The sequence below is a fragment of the Strix uralensis genome, chromosome 2 (genome assembly GCF_047716275.1).
Source record: "Strix uralensis isolate ZFMK-TIS-50842 chromosome 2, bStrUra1, whole genome shotgun sequence".
Taxonomy (NCBI): domain Eukaryota; kingdom Metazoa; phylum Chordata; class Aves; order Strigiformes; family Strigidae; genus Strix; species Strix uralensis.
In genome coordinates, this window is record NC_133973.1 from 137780006 (window position 1) to 137795071 (window position 15066).

At 52.0% G+C, this 15066-nt stretch overlaps 1 protein-coding gene across 2 annotated transcripts; it reads left to right on the forward strand.

The window, feature by feature from the left end:
- Positions 1–7663: 7663 nt before the first annotated feature.
- WDR73 (WD repeat domain 73) lies at positions 7664–14391 on the forward strand. Of its 2 annotated transcripts, XM_074860604.1 has the most exons (8): positions 7664–7775; positions 7853–7920; positions 8285–8373; positions 9454–9542; positions 10314–10381; positions 11162–11326; positions 13063–13431; positions 13991–14391. In XM_074860604.1, the coding sequence occupies exons 1-8, from the start codon at positions 7678–7680 to the stop codon at positions 14224–14226; spliced, it is 1182 nt and encodes a 393-aa protein (XP_074716705.1). In that variant the 5' UTR covers positions 7664–7677; the 3' UTR covers positions 14227–14391. The 2 variants fall into 2 exon arrangements, with proteins under 2 accessions (XP_074716705.1, XP_074716707.1); XM_074860606.1 differs by lacking the exon at positions 11162–11326.
- The last annotated feature ends 675 nt before the right edge of the window (positions 14392–15066 follow it).

Genomic DNA, 15066 nt, shown 5'->3' on the forward strand with positions numbered 1-15066 from the left:
GTGAGCCAGCAACGTGTGCTGGCAGCACAGAAAGCCACCCGTGTGCTGGGCTGCACCCAGAGCAGTGTGGGCAGCAGGACGAGGGGGGGATTCTCCCCTCTGCTCCGCTCTCAGGAGACCCCCCTGCAGTGCTGGGTCCAGCTCTGGGGGCACCAACAGCAGAAGGACACGGACCTGCTCGAGCGGGGCCAGAGGAGGCCACCAAGATGCTCAGGGGGCTGGAGCACCCCCTGTGAGGACAGGCTGAGAGAGTTGGGGGGTTCAGCTGGAGAAGAGAAGGCTCCGGGGAGACCTTAGAGCGGCCTCCCAGGACTGAAAGGGGCTACAGGAAAGGGGGGAGGGACAGGACGAGGGGGAACAGGTTTAAACTGAAAAAGGGGAGATTTAGATGAGATCTAAGGAAGAAATCCTTCCCTGTGAGGGTGGTGAGGCCCTGGCACAGGTTGCCCAGAGAAGCTGTGGCTGCCCCCTCCCTGGAAGGGTTCAAGGCCAGGTTGGACGGGGCTTTGGGCAACCTGGGCTAGTGGAAGGTGGCCCTGCCCGTGGCAAGGGGGTGGAACTGGATGGGCTTTAAGGTCCCTTCCAACCCAAACCAGTCTGTGATTCTATATTGGATAATAACCCCCAAATACATTCAAGGCCACCACAATTCAGACCTTGCTTTTTAGGTTTATCGTGAACAGAACAAAAAATGATGAGACTAAAGTGCAACACGAGATTTTGGCTAGGAAGAAGCGAAAAACCACTGTGTTTCTTTTTATAGAGCACTGAAGCCCACCACACCTCATCGAACAAGGGAACCTAAAGAGACAGATGGGGAAAGTTACTTTTTTCTGTCGATAGTTAATTAAAAGTACAGCAGTCATTGTGAAAAGATGCTGATGAAATCAAGCACTGAGCATAATGCAAAGATTAGTCACAGGGTTAGACAGCAAGATTAATCAAAATTTTAACAAAATAAGTAAGAGGGGAGCAGAAGAGGCAGCTGAGGAAAGGTATCTTTGTTGCTAATACATCATGTGTGGCCTCTAAACACCGCAGGAGTCTGGAAATGATAGATTTGATGAAATGCACGTACATTAATTCCGTTGAGGCAATGTGGTTTAAGAGTTTCACAATTTTGCAAACATTATAAATGAGAAAAGCCACCTAAAACAGAAAACATACATTAATTAAAAATACAGGGGAAGCCTTGAGACACCAGGGCAGAGGAACAGGAGCAGAGAGAGGAGGTGCCTCGGTTACATTTGCTGGTAATATCCCTAGAAACGTAATATTCCACGACAACTAAAAGAGTTATAAACAGAACATGAACTGGCCCAGATTAAGACCCGTCCAAAGCAGCAGCTCCTCTCCAGCAACAGCCTGGGGAAAGTACCAGCACCGGGACACGGTGAGCTGACCCCGGTCTCCTGAAGTTCTGCTGATGGCCACAGCTTGAATCCAGACCACGGGATCTAAAGGTCCTGTTGGATTCACCCTCCACAAATGCGTCTAATCCCTCTGAACCTACTTCTCCTGCCTCCCCAGGGGCCTGTGGCTGAGAATTTCATCAAAAAAAAAAAATCTTCACCCTCTGGAGGTCCAAACAGTTCCGCTGTTCCTGTATATATTTCTTAAAATTGTAAACACTAGATGCTGTACCACCAGCAAACCAACAAAATAACTACTATTTAAGCAGAATATGCTGTACTAACATTAACTTTTTTTTTCAGGAGTACCTAGCAGAGGAAGAGGAAAGTCCTTTTAAGAATTAAGCCAGAGCAGTGCCTCTTTGCAGGACACAAGACCCCAGAGGGTTGAAAACAGCCTCGGCACAGCTCTGAGAGCAGCCCCACGCCTCGCTGGGCACTGCAGGAAGCCGTGCTTCCCAAATCCATCCCAGCACTTTGGGTTTAGTTCTGCTTTCTTCCTATTTCTGTTTACAGCAAACAGCCTGTTTTCTAGGAGGAAGCTGGATTCAACATCCTCTGAGGGTTTCCATCTCTGCTTCCTACATATTTCATATCTGCTGTGGCAGCAGCCTCAGTCGTCACTTTATGGGCCTCACAAACTCCGTAGGCAGGCTGTCTCTCGACAGTTGGAATTTTTTGGGGCTGAGCGTTGCGATTTGGGAGCCCAGAGCAACCAACTACAAATGCACAACCCTAACGCAGACCTTGCCTGTGGCCAGGGCGAGCTCAGCGCCACAAGCCGATGTGGGCCTGAAAGGACGCACGGATTGCAGGATGGTTCAGAGTCCTTAGGATTCCTCAATCTCCTTTTTCAGACTGGCTGAGGGGAAAGTCCACCTCCCGGTTTCCTACTCTGTTTGACAGACCAAAGAGCAGCCACAGCATTTCTCTGACATCTGAAACATAAAAGAAAAAAAACATAATGGCATTTCTGTTTGAAATACTCATGCCTGAACATCCTAGGACATGCAGTTGCCTTGTAGGGGTCTGGATTTCAGAGTCACAGAAGAGGATGGTGCTGGATGGGCTCTGTGGCCGTAGAAGTGTCCACAAGTTCTGCTGCATTCAAAAACTGAATGAGAACAAAGAACTGGAAAAGAGATTGTATGTGTTTGCCACAACCTGACACCAATTCTTGGTAGCCATTCCTGTTCTAACTTTCAGCTGATCTTCCCCCCAAGAGCACTGTGGCTCAAAGGCAGCTAACTCCAAGACAGAGTCTTGAAGAAACAGCCTTCCCACCTCTACCTGAAGCTAAGCAATGACTACAAGGGAAATAAAATAGTCCCAAAATTGCATTTTGCTTGCAGGGAGGCCCTGCAACCACCACCCTCTCCCTGACTTTCATCAACACATCACAGTGACTGGCACTGTCTTGGCCACAGTGAAATACTTTTTAATTTGGCCCAAAAGGAGGCTTTTCTGGGCAACCAGCCTGCAAGAAAGGCAGGTCTCCCAAGCTTTCCAAGAATTCATCTACATCACTCTGAAGTTTACTATAAATGTACAAAGGGCGATCACTCTTGGTGTGCAGCTCACGGGAACATGAAAGAATGCTGGCTAGCTGCAGCCCGAGGAACAGCTCGTTTCAGCACCTCTCGTCAATCCCCTCGGAGAAGCAGTACTGATCCATCACCTCTACTGTGCCCAAGACAATAACACACTCAGGAACTTTTTCCCCAAATAACAGAGGTTCTTAAGATACCTGCGCAGGGAAAAACTCTTTAAGTGTTTGATAAATTGTATCAGCACCCAAAAAATCAGTTTGGAGCCAGTAAAACAACAACATCTTCAAAAAATCAAATACTGGTACCTTCATCTATGTTCAGAGGAGTCACACACATCTCGTCCCAGAAGCTTTATTTAGTAAAAGCTCCTCAGATCATTTGGTCTCAGAGGTCATCTCTGTGAGGCACACCAGGCTGCCTCAAAACCTTCCCACTTCCCGTTCTCCTTCTCCACATGCTTGCAGGGATTCCGTGGTGACAAATTATCATAGAATAAAAGACTCACTTCTGCGTCTTGGAGAAATACAAATGTCATCTTTATAGAGAGCAAATGGATTGTTTCCACATGGGGCTAAATGAACAGCTAAGTGCTTTCAGCCATGAACGAGGAATGATAACCTCAACTTTCACTAATTTCATTCTTAGACCTTCAGGGCTGAGCCATACATTTTCATGGATAAGCTCACCCTTCATACAAAAAGCCTCTGAAAATCCACCTAGTAAAATTTCTTTGATGAATACAGAGTCTTTCCTCTAATCTTTCATCAGCTCTAAGCTTCCAGCAAGCTTTCAGCAGCAACAGTCACTCACCCCTGAAGACTGCAATATAGCCATACCTCAATAACTGATTAACTGAAGAAAAAACTGTGACAGCAGCCAAAGGGCTCTGCCAGATCTTACAGATCCTCCCTACATGACAATTAAGGATCACAAAGGAGGGTATTTCCCTCGTGACTTCAGAGAACAGAGCTAAAAAAGGGCAGTGCCAGATTTCACAAGAGCAGAGATCCTCAGGGAACCCTTCTCCTTAAACGAGGATTTTTCAGACTCAGGCTCTCTTGAACTCTGAAGGAGTTTTCCCACAAAGAGGGAGACCTCAGGAGCTGCTCGGTTTGCTCTGGTGGTGTTCCCTCCCAGCTGTGAGAGCTGGTGATCCAGCCCCTTGCTATTCCGCTGCCGAGGGAGAGGCGATGCGCAGATTTGTGCTGCAGACTTGAAGTCTTCAGGTGGCACCACCAGCTTTCCCACCCGCAGGGTCACTGACTCAGCACCACCAAAGCCAGAGCACAGTGGGGGCCAACGCTGGAGCACAGCGGGACCTTTCCTTTCCTAATGTACATGTCTCCAAGGCTGCCCAAAACCAGACACAGTGCAAAGCCAGAGGGCTGAGAGAAGCATGAAGGTACTCTCAGTCCCCTTCACATTGCCAGGCTCTCTACAGGCACAGAACCTGCTGGGAAAAAACCCCACCCTACCTCAAACAAATGTTTTTTTGTATTTTCTTAATATATACAGCAAAGTCACATGCTGAGGCGTAACAAAACACTTAGCCTCTTCCTATTATTCTAACTCTGTAACAACTGTTCCCATTTTTTACTCTTTCCTCTTTAACATTAAAATATTTCTTTTCTGTAGAGATCTTGAAAAAAGCTTTAAAATGTTTATTTTGTTTCAACTTAAATGGTTGTTTCAGTTATCTTCATCCAGGCCTTGGTACTTCAAAAACACCCTGTGTTATGTGTAGTACTGGAGGGCTGCTTCTCTTTTCCCCCCACTTACCTGCTTTGCTCCTTTGGTAAACTGGAAAGATAAAAGGATGATAAAATAAAAGGCAAGAATGTGCAGAGAAAACCATTTTCAGGCTCTCTGCTTTCCCCAGCTGGAATCCACAGCATCCAGTCACTCCCCACACTGTTCTGCCTCATGCTCCTTCTCCTCAGACAGTGGCCACTAAGAGATAATTTCCAAACACTTATTACCACCCCCTAAACCAGCCCTTGGAGTTCAGGGGAGACCCAACCTGTTCCTCTGGGGACTGTAAGTGATGCAGGGCAGCCCGAGAACAAGGTTGCACCACAGCTTGCAGCTGAACACCTGGCTCCCAGCCCTGCCTTTGGTATTTCTCCTTCCCTCTGTTGCTTGGAGGAGCATCCCGAGCTGACTTGGCCACTTGTCCGCCTCAGACTAAGCTCATGTCCTGCAATTAAGGCACACAGATGAGAAAAGAGTTAACGGGAGAAGGTGACAAAAGGCTGACACAGCTCTGAGCTCGGGGAGTGCCACACCGCTGTACTCTCACGTGTGGCTGGTACCATCATGGCTTTACTCCCCTGCTCACACCAACACCCCTCACAGGCTTCTAACAACCAAAAGTACTAAGAGAAGCATACTGGTTGCACTAAAAAAAAAAAAAGTCAGATTCTTCACAAGCTGTTTACTCAACACTTTCTTTTTGAATCATATCTGGAAATTGCTAAGACAAGGCTTTTAGTGAATTTCTGACTGTTGAGCTACTTTTACAAAAAATAACGTGAATGTCTCTTCCTCTGTACATGAGAATTCTTGCCATCCTTCCTCTGAAGAGTTCTAATATCAACAGATCTTGAAGTGACAAAATGGACAATGTCAGAAAAATAAGCACCGGTGAGAAGTGCTTCTCACACCAACCAGCTCCAGTTGGTGCTTCCAGAGCAGCCTCTTGGCCGAAAGAAGGGGTCTGGCTTTCCACCCGTGTTTCCACACGTGCCTGCTTTTGCCCTTGCTTCTTTCTAGCTCAATTCTGTACTGACAGCCCTGAATTAGCCCCGAGCGCAGAGTTCAGACAGCACAGCCCACGTCTGAAGCCGTCACGTCACCCAGAATGTCCTACCACCTCTCCAAGTACTTCAGGTGCCCAGGAAACTGCTCTACAAAACCTCCCAAAGCATCTCCATTCCTCTCCGACAACTTCTGCAGGACTGACTTTGGCAGCACGCTGAAAAGTGAGGGGAAAATTAGCAGTACAGAACGTCAAATAACATAGGAGACACTGCACAGACTAGAAGATCCACATTCAGATGTATTTCTGTAAAAACAAGTCGTTTTTCTGATTATACCACAGCCACCTCAGAAGCTGTAGGCTGCCACCTTGCAGTGTTACAGAAAACAGACACAGCTTGCCTCACAACACTGTGCGTGCCAGCCAAAACCCAGCCAGAAGACAGAAAAAAGCACAATAATCTGTAATAAACTCCCAATTATCACCACTGCACCCGAAGCGTCGCTGTTACAGGCAGTGAACCACAGCCGGAAGCAAGTTGGCTGCACCAATCCTTCAGCACCTGGTCTGAGCCTGCGCTGGCAAGGAACAGAGAGGAACATATCGCTGAAAGAGCGACCACCACCTGCAAACGTGGGCTCACGGCGAGGCCCGGCCCTGCAATCTCGGTTTGAGCAGCATCTTCTTGCCAGGGGGACCCGGAGTTGATGTGATGAAACACAGTATTTGCTAGGAAAATAGTAAAGTACCTGAGAATTACACACATTTAATTGTTAAAATGATGGAATCACAGAATGGTTTGGGTTGGAATGGACCTTAAAAAAGGCCATCCAGTCCCACCCCCCCCCGCCATGGGCAGGGCCACCTTCCACTAGCCCAGGTTGCCCAAAGCCCCGTCCAACCTGGCCTTGAACCCTTCCAGGGAGGGGGCAGCCACAGCTTCTCTGGGCAACCTGTGCCAGGGCCTCACCACCCTCACAGGGAAGGATTTCTTCCTTAGATCTCATCTAAATCTCCCCTTTTTCAGTTTAAACCCATTCCCCCTCATCCTATCCCTCCCCCCTGATGACAAGTCCCTCCTCCCTTTCCTGTAGCCCCTTTCAGTCCTGGGAGGCCGCTCTAAGGTCTCCCCGGAGCCTTCTCTTCTCCAGCTGAACCCCCCAACTCTCTCAGCCTGCCCTCACAGGGGGGTGCTCCAGCCCCCCGAGCATCTTCGTGGCCTCCTCTGGCCCCGCTCGAGCAGGTCCGTGTCCTTCTGCTGTTGGTGCCCCCAGGGTTGGATACAGCAAAAAAAAAATAGCAAAACCTACAGAAGTGTTAGTTGGGAACCATCATGTAACCGCATTATAGAAAGGCACGGGCACAGTAGGCAGGGGTTAGGCTGGCTTTGACAGAGATTTGGGAAGCTCCTGGATTTATCACCACACCTGCATGCGGCTATTCCTGCATATCTGAGCCGATGCACAGACCCGTGCTGCTTTATTCCCTGTATTATATTTACAAACCTGCACACAAACCTGCACTGTTACCTACACTTGAGCAGCCGATTAATTAAAATAAAACCTGCCCACAAAGAAAACACCACAGCATGACCTGACGGTGCTTCCCTACCCTCTTCCCCCCCACAGCAACCTCCGCGGTCCAGAGATGCGGCCACCCCCCGCGGAAATAACGCGGTTTCCCCCCACCGCCCTACAGCATATATATATATACATATATATAATTAATATATTTCCCCCCCCCCCCTCAGGGCAGCGACCTCGGTCCGTACTTCCCTCAGAACCGCCGGCCCAGACCGGCTTTAACCGGCCGCGCCCGGTTTCGGGCCGCTTCTCCCCCTCCCCCCCCCCCCCTTCCCCGGTCCATATTTTCCCGCCTCCGCCCGCCGCCCGCGCCCAACAGCATCATTGCTGCGCGACGCCGTGTGACGTCAGAGACGCGCTGGGCGGGCATTGCCATGGAGGCGGTGGGCGCCGCCATGGAGGTGGTGGGCGCCGGGGAGGAGGAGGAGGAAGAGGAAGCAGCGGACGAGTGGCTGCTGCAGTCCCTGCGCCTGTGAGGGAGCCCCGGCCCCGGCCCGGCCGTGGTTCCCCGGCCCCGCCAACCTCTTCCCTCCCTCCTTCTCCCCGCAGGTATCAGGACCTGCACACCTTCGAGCTCCAGGCGCCCACCCGCGTCATCGAGTGGGCCCGGGGGAACCGTGAGTGTGGGGCGGCCCGGCGGTACCGGGACGGGTGGTGCTGAGGGGAGGAGAAGGGCTGGGCTGGGCCTCCGGGCGGGGTTAGGCCCTGGGTCACTGGGGGAAAGAAGCGGGGCGAGGGGCTGGGGTGATGCGGAAAATGGCTGCGGGGCTACAGAGCGGGGAGAAGGGAGGCCACGGCGTCGAGCCGGACCGCGGTTCCAGAGGGGAGGCCGAGGTGCAGCCCCTGGATGCCAGAAGTGTGGCCAAGCGGCTGGGACTATCCCAGGGTTCGGCCTGGGTGTGGGGTCAGGATGAGCTGTATGGTAACGGGGGTGGGGGTCGTCCCTCACTGTGTCCCTGGTTCTTCATCCCCACCCTCAAGGTGTCTGCGTAGCCGGGTACGGACAGTCTGATGGGAATGAGATCCTGCAGCTGCTCCCACCGCCAGCGCTGCAAGGGAAGGAGACCCAGGTGGGTGTTGCAGCCAGGGTGGCACCAGACCCCTCTGTCTTCCTTGGCTTGGTGTCTTCAGAGACCAGGCTCAGCTGGGCCGAGCTTCCCAAGCTGTTTTCTAGTCTCTGTTGCATGGGCAAAGGCTTGGCCAGGTTTTTGAGTAGTTTTGGTCCAAAAGTGAAGTGTATAAGTCACCCGGCTGCTGTCCAGTTGAGGTGGCACAGGTTGGCACGCCAGTCACATAATCCGGCTGCTCTGTGGGCATCTTGTGCCATGAAAACTTCATCTCCAGATGTGTGAGCGAAAGCATTTCATGGGGAAATAGAACAGATGAGGACACCAAGACAAATGAAGAAGGGATTTACTGAGATGTCCGAGCCTGGGGGACCACACTGCTGAACAGAGAGGCTGGCCCGTGGGTGGGTGACCTCTACGTTAAAAGCAGAAATGTGGTGGTTGGTCACTGGGTAAGCAGAAAGGTGCTGAGCCAGACGTGTGTATATGGCAGCGAACCCAGGCAGAGGTCTTGGCAGGAGCTTTCTCCAGATTTTTTTCCCTCTAACTATTTTGGGGTCCTTCAATCCTATAGCTCCTGTTGAAATAGGCATTGCTGGGCAGGCAAGAGCTTTATTAAGCGAGAGTGTCTTGTGTCTTTTTTCGTGGTAACCGACCACACCACGTTCTGCATCATTGTTTGGTCTGGAGAAGAGGAGGCTGAGGGGAGACCTCATGGCCCTCTCCAACTCCCTGAAAGGAGGGTGCAGAGAGCTGGGGACGAGTCTCTTGAGCCAAGGAACCAGCGCCAGGCCAAGAGGGAATGGCCTCAAGCTGCACCAGGGCAGGGTCAGACTGGCTCTTAGGAAGGATTTCTTTGCAGAAGGGGTTGTTGGGCGTTGGAATGGGCTGCCCAGGGCAGGGGGGGAGTCCCCATCCCTGGAGGGCTTGAAGAGTCGGGCTGACCCAGCGCTGAGGGATCTGGTGGAGTTGGGAACGGTCAGGGTGAGGTTCATGGTTGGACTGGAGGAGCTTCAAGGGCTTTTCCAACCTCGGTGATTCTGGGATTAAGTGTGAAGAAATGACTTTGCCTCTGATTTCTAGGGCCTGTGTCCAGAGAGAGATTTCAAGGTGGAATGCGGTGGATTTTCAAACCGCCCAGTGTACAGTCTGAAACACGTGCCGGACACCAGGTATGGTCACAAAGTCCTTCCAGGACATACTGGAGATGGAAAGGGGTCTTGTCCACTCAGAGAAAGCTCCATTTCCTTGCCTGCTTCCCAACCCCGCTGGTCAATCCTGCCAGCTCGGAGAGCAGCGTGAGTCTGGGGGGGGAGCGTCGTGGTCCTCCTCAGCTTCTTGCAGAATTGAGCCACAGGGGCTGCTGATGTCGATGGTGGGCTCACCAGGGATCCCTCTCTACCCCACTTCTGAGCAGTGGGGGCCTGTATAGCTCCCTTTCTCTGCCTTTTCCATCCTTTCCTTTCCTTCTGCATTTGGCGCTGCGTGGAGGTGCTCATCAGGCAGAGCAGGATACTGGCAGCTGCTGCCACTGCTCTGCTGCACCCTGCGTATGCGAGGTCAGAAGGTTTTTCTTCCTGCTGTGGCTTGTAGACCAAGCAAACACGCTTCCCTCAGGCTGATTGATTTCACTCGTTCAGCTCTCTCCTCCTACACAAGTCCCTGTTGCTATTTTGGGGCTCTCTGCACCGTTCTTAGTCTGGTGCTTTTGGAAAATGTGCTAATTAAATGCTGTTGCCTGGGACAGTGTTTGCCTGGGCTGTGTAGAGCACCCTGGCGTGAGGAGTTCTGGGATCATGGTCCTTATGGCCCCTTCTCCACTCCAAGCAGAGGCAAGAGCTGCTGAGCACAGGCAGAGCAGCACACCAGTTTGTCCCAGGCTGGGGAAAAAAGCCTGTTTTCTGCTCCTAAAGAGTTTTGTGGGGTTATTTTTGTTTCTTCAGCTTGCTGGTGACAAGTGGCCCACCGGACAGCTCCCTCCAGGTCTGGCAGGTGTCAGCAGAGGACTCTGGTAAGGGAACATCTTTCCGAGCTTGAGTAGTTTCTCAGTGTAGTCCTTGCGTCAAGCATCTCTAGCTTCCCCTTCTTCCTGGGTGTAAAATGAGGAGAGGAGTGTCAGTCCCATTCAGTGAAGCCCCGAGTGACTGCCCTTGTGTGGCAGGGGCTGGAGAAGGGCACGAGACAAGTGTCGACACCAGTTCTGATGGCTTGGCAAGAAAAGGACTCGATAACACAAACCTCGTAAGGGAATTAGTAGGTTTAGGCCTGTCACAGTGGCTTTCCACTTATTTGTGAGCTCTTAGTCATACCAACAAAACCCCAAATTGTATAGTTGACATAATATTCCCCTAATAACTCCACGGGTTAGAAATAAAGAGCTCCATACATCACCTTTCGGGATCTACTTTGGTTATCCAAGCCTGTGTCTGCCTGCTTCTAGAAAAGGATTGCTGTCGCTTGGTCTGCTCTTGTGAAATACATTGAAACCACCAGAAAGGAAGTGCAAAATGCTGTTAGAAGTTTTCTTCTTCGTTGAAAATTAACATCTTGACTCACAACTTTCCATGCATTTTGCTAGATTTTTAAATGGCTGGTTGTCCTTGCTGGATGTGTTGGAAAGAGTGGTTTTATTCTAGAAAGGGGGGTCAATCATAATTGAATTTCTTATGAAAACTGAGTTTTAGGTTTAGTAGGTCACTTATAGCTTTGCGAGGGCGTCTTTGTGAAACAGCTTAATCTTGTGGATTGACTCCTGATGTGTTTTACAACTGCTTACATCTCTTTCAAATAGATGTTATTAAATCTGTAAGCGCCATATCTACAGAAAATGGCACTGGGCAACCTTGGGCTAAAATCGCCACCATTTCGGCCAGAGCCCCGTGGGTCCTTCACGGCTCGAGACTCAACAGCGTCCAAATTACAGAGGTTGAATCGAGGAAAAATGTCTACATGGCAGGTATTCAAACCAAGTCTAATGTCTGATTTTGAAAAGTCAGTGTTTGGGTAAAGCAAGGGCAGCTGCTTAACGGGCAAACGTTTCACTGGGTGGGTACTTCCAGACTTGTGCCAAAGGGTAGGAAAATATTTGCAGAAAGTACATTGTCTTGAGGAAAGAGGTTACCATGCTCTGGTCCATCTCCGGCTTCTCACTGCTCCCATGACAGTGTTTTCTCGGGCTTCTGCCCCAGATCTGTGCCCTATGAGAGCACCGTTGATGGTTTTGGTGCAAAGGATCGGGTTAGCAGAGGGCTGCTGGGTGTGTTGTCCCCAGTGAGGGACGTGCTGGCCCTGAGTCACAGAATCCCAGAATCATGGAGGTTGGAAAAGCCCTTGAAGCTCCTCCAGTCCAACCATGAACCTCACCCTGACCATTCCCAACTCCACCAGATCCCTCAGCGCTGGGTCAGCCCGACTCTTCAACCCCTCCAGGGATGGGGACTCCCCCCCTGCCCTGGGCAGCCCATTCCAACGCCCAACAACCCCTTCTGCAAAGAAATCCTTCCTAAGAGCCAGTCTGACCCTGCCCTGCGCAGCTTGAGGCCATTCCCTCTTGGCCTGGCGCTGGTTCCTTGGCTCAAGAGACTCGTCCCCAGCTCTCTGCACCCTCCTCTCAGGGAGTTGGAGAGGGCCATGAGGTCTCCCCTCAGCCTCCTCTTCTCCACACTAAACCCCCCAGTTCCCTCAGCCGCTCCCCATCACACCTGTGCTCCAGACCCTGCACCAGCTCCGTTGCCCTTCTCTGGACACGCTCGAGTCATTCAATGGCCTTTTTGGAGTGAGGGGCCCAAAACTGAACCCAGGAATCGAGGTGCAATCAAGTCACATTACTGGGGTCATTGAAATCATTAACTTCTGAGCGAGCTCTGTGTTGCCCTGGATGGGAGGGGGGCTCATGTCAGCATTCTTAAACCAGCCCTGCCTTATGTCAAGGTGGCTCATCCAGGTCCTGGAGACCATCTGCCCTCACCTACACAGTAAAACTCAGTCCCCACACACCTCGTCCCCTGCTGAGGAAATGTCTGTGTGCATCCAGTGGCTGTCACGCAGTGTGCTGAGCAAAAGGCAGGTCTCTGTCAGTGCTCTGCCATGCCTCGGCACCCAGCTCTACGCCGGGTCCCCCATAGGAGCTCAAACAGAGTTAGTTTTAGTCATGGGCCTGCCTGGGTGTTAACATCACCTTTCGAGGGGTTCAGACTCTGCCAGCTCCACTTGGATCCTGTGCAGAGAGACTTCCCGAGCAGGCTGCTGGCTCTTGAAGAGCTAACAAACACTTCTTGAAAGCCACTTCCAGGCATAAGAGCTGGAAATCTCCTTTCTCAGGGAACGAGAGAGATATGGGGATGAGTCTCTTGAGCCAAGGAACCAGCGCCAGGCCAAGAGGGAATGGCCTCAAGCTGCGCCAGGGCAGGGTCAGACTGGCTCTTAGGAAGGATTTCTTTGCAGAAGGGGCTGTTGGGCGTTGGAATGGGCTGCCCAGGGCAGGGGGGGAGTCCCCATCCCTGGAGGGGTTGAAGAGTCGGGCTGACCCAGCGCTGAGGGATCTGGTGGAGTTGGGAACGGTCAGGGTGAGGTTCATGGTTGGACTGGAGGAGCTTCAAGGGCTTTTCCAACCCAGATGATTCTGTGTGAACTCACACAAACGCTCCTCACGGCATCTGAGATCTGCTTTTTTTTTTTTTTCCCCCCCCCTAGCCTCCCAAAGCAGTGAGGAGCTCAGCGGCCTGGCGTTCCTGGATGGCAACACCTTGCTGCTCTGCTGTGCCCGGGGGCGGCTGTGCCTGGCCGACGTTCGGCAGCCGCAGAGTCCCTTGGAGGCTGCGTCCGTCCCCTCGGCGCCTTGTGGCGAGCGGTGGTGCATGGGAGTCGGGCGCGGACCTCAAGGCTCTGACTCCCAACCCATAGCTTGCCTCTCGAGCGGAGGACACCTCACCCTAACAGACGTAAGAAAAACCTCCGAGTCCTTGGCCTCGGCAAAGTGCAGAGTCCCCTCTCCCAGCTCAGGCGCGGAGTTCCTGTGCGTCTCCTGGGCTCCGGCTCTGGCAGGCTGCCTTGCTGTTTCAGGTATGTGCTTTGGCTAGAGATCTCCTTTTTCTGGATGCTTTTTTGATCTGTATTTCCATCGAGGCCCAGTTCATCTCACTGTTAAACGCCCTGGTTAGGGGGTGATTGTTCAGAGCTCCTCCTGGAGCTGGTGGAGGTGCGAGCTCACCAGCCTCCGCAGCTGCCTCTCCCCCCAGCAACCACAGGAGGGGCCTGGATGGGTTTGGGGGGACTCCTGGGAGAACAAAGACCCCAAGCTCTCAGCAAACACCACCCTGATGGTGCCAGTGACAGTCTGGCCTCAGGGATAAGACCAGCTGGGCAACAAAGCTGCCTTTTGGCCAGAGCACTGCAAATTCAGACTAGTGAATCCGCAAGCTTTTTGGATCTGGCCCGTGTTCTCCCCAGCAGCTGTTAGCTCGAGACAAGCTCCTTGGAGGCTTTGGAGGTTCTGCTGTCACAGATTGTCAGTCTGGGCCTTTGGCCTCATTTCTGTCTCAGCAGCCCTGTGGGGAGGGGAGCGTGAGACTCAAGCGAAGCCATTTATTTCTACGGTGTCTCCGATTCCCTTTTATTCAAGGTTTTGATGGCACCGTGCACGTGTATGACACGCAGAGCTGGGACAGCTCTGGCGGGGAAGCGGAGCCGATCTTTGTCCACAAAGGCCACGCGTTTGGACCGGGCAGCAGCAGAAACCCTCCCCTGGTCACAGCGCACACGTGGCACCCACAGAAACCGAGAACTTTATTGTCGGCGGCAAGCGACGGTTCCCTGCACATTTGGGACTGGGTTCAGTCTTGTGGGAAGTGTGGGTAGATGAAATTTTCGGTGAAGATGTGGTGTGTTTCCTGTCTGCGTTCTAGTTCGCGTAGGCTGCGAGGTGTCTGTTTGCACCCAGATACTGGTTTGAGACAGTTTGTAGTGAACCGAGCTAACGGTCAAGAGTGCTGTTTTAACAGAGTATAAAAAAATTTGATTGTGTTCTTGTTCTCCTGCGTGCCAGCCTTCAAATGACAGCTGGGGCTTGTTGCAGTCGTGCCTGCTCGTGGAGAATATCCTGCCGTCATTTTATTGTAGACCCGTGTCATGTCTGCACCGTATTTTTCAGGAGAAAACAGGCAAAAAAGCATGAGCGCATTTTGAGGAAATGGGCTGTTCTGTGGCATATTTAACCTGCTGCTTTCCAGGCCTGAAGCAGCGGGGGGGGGAAGGCTGTACCCCGGTGGGGTGTTGGCATTTCATCACGTGTGTGTGTCACGAGCGGCGGCCTCCGCTCAGGAAGTGGCGATGCGAATGCAGCCTGCTCGCAGTTTACAAAAGGAACAGGAATAACCTTTTCAGCCTCAGCCTGCTCCGAGCTTTGCCCTCCCCCTGTGTAACCGGAGAGCACCCGGTCTGAGAAAAGTATCTTCTGGCTCTTTTCCCACCAACTGAAAGTTTTTAAATTTGATCAAGCTAATGTGATTTCCTGGGCCTGAGGAAGCCAGGCAGTGACTGGCAACGCCTACGCTGTTACCAAGGTGTTACTTGCGGGGAGGGGGGAAATCTGTTCCTTATCCTGAGCATGAAAACCAGCTTGTTTGTCTCACCGAGGAGCTGGGGAGTCAAAGACTGTGGCAGAGGGGGGCAGGGGGTGCTCACCTGCAAACTGGGGGG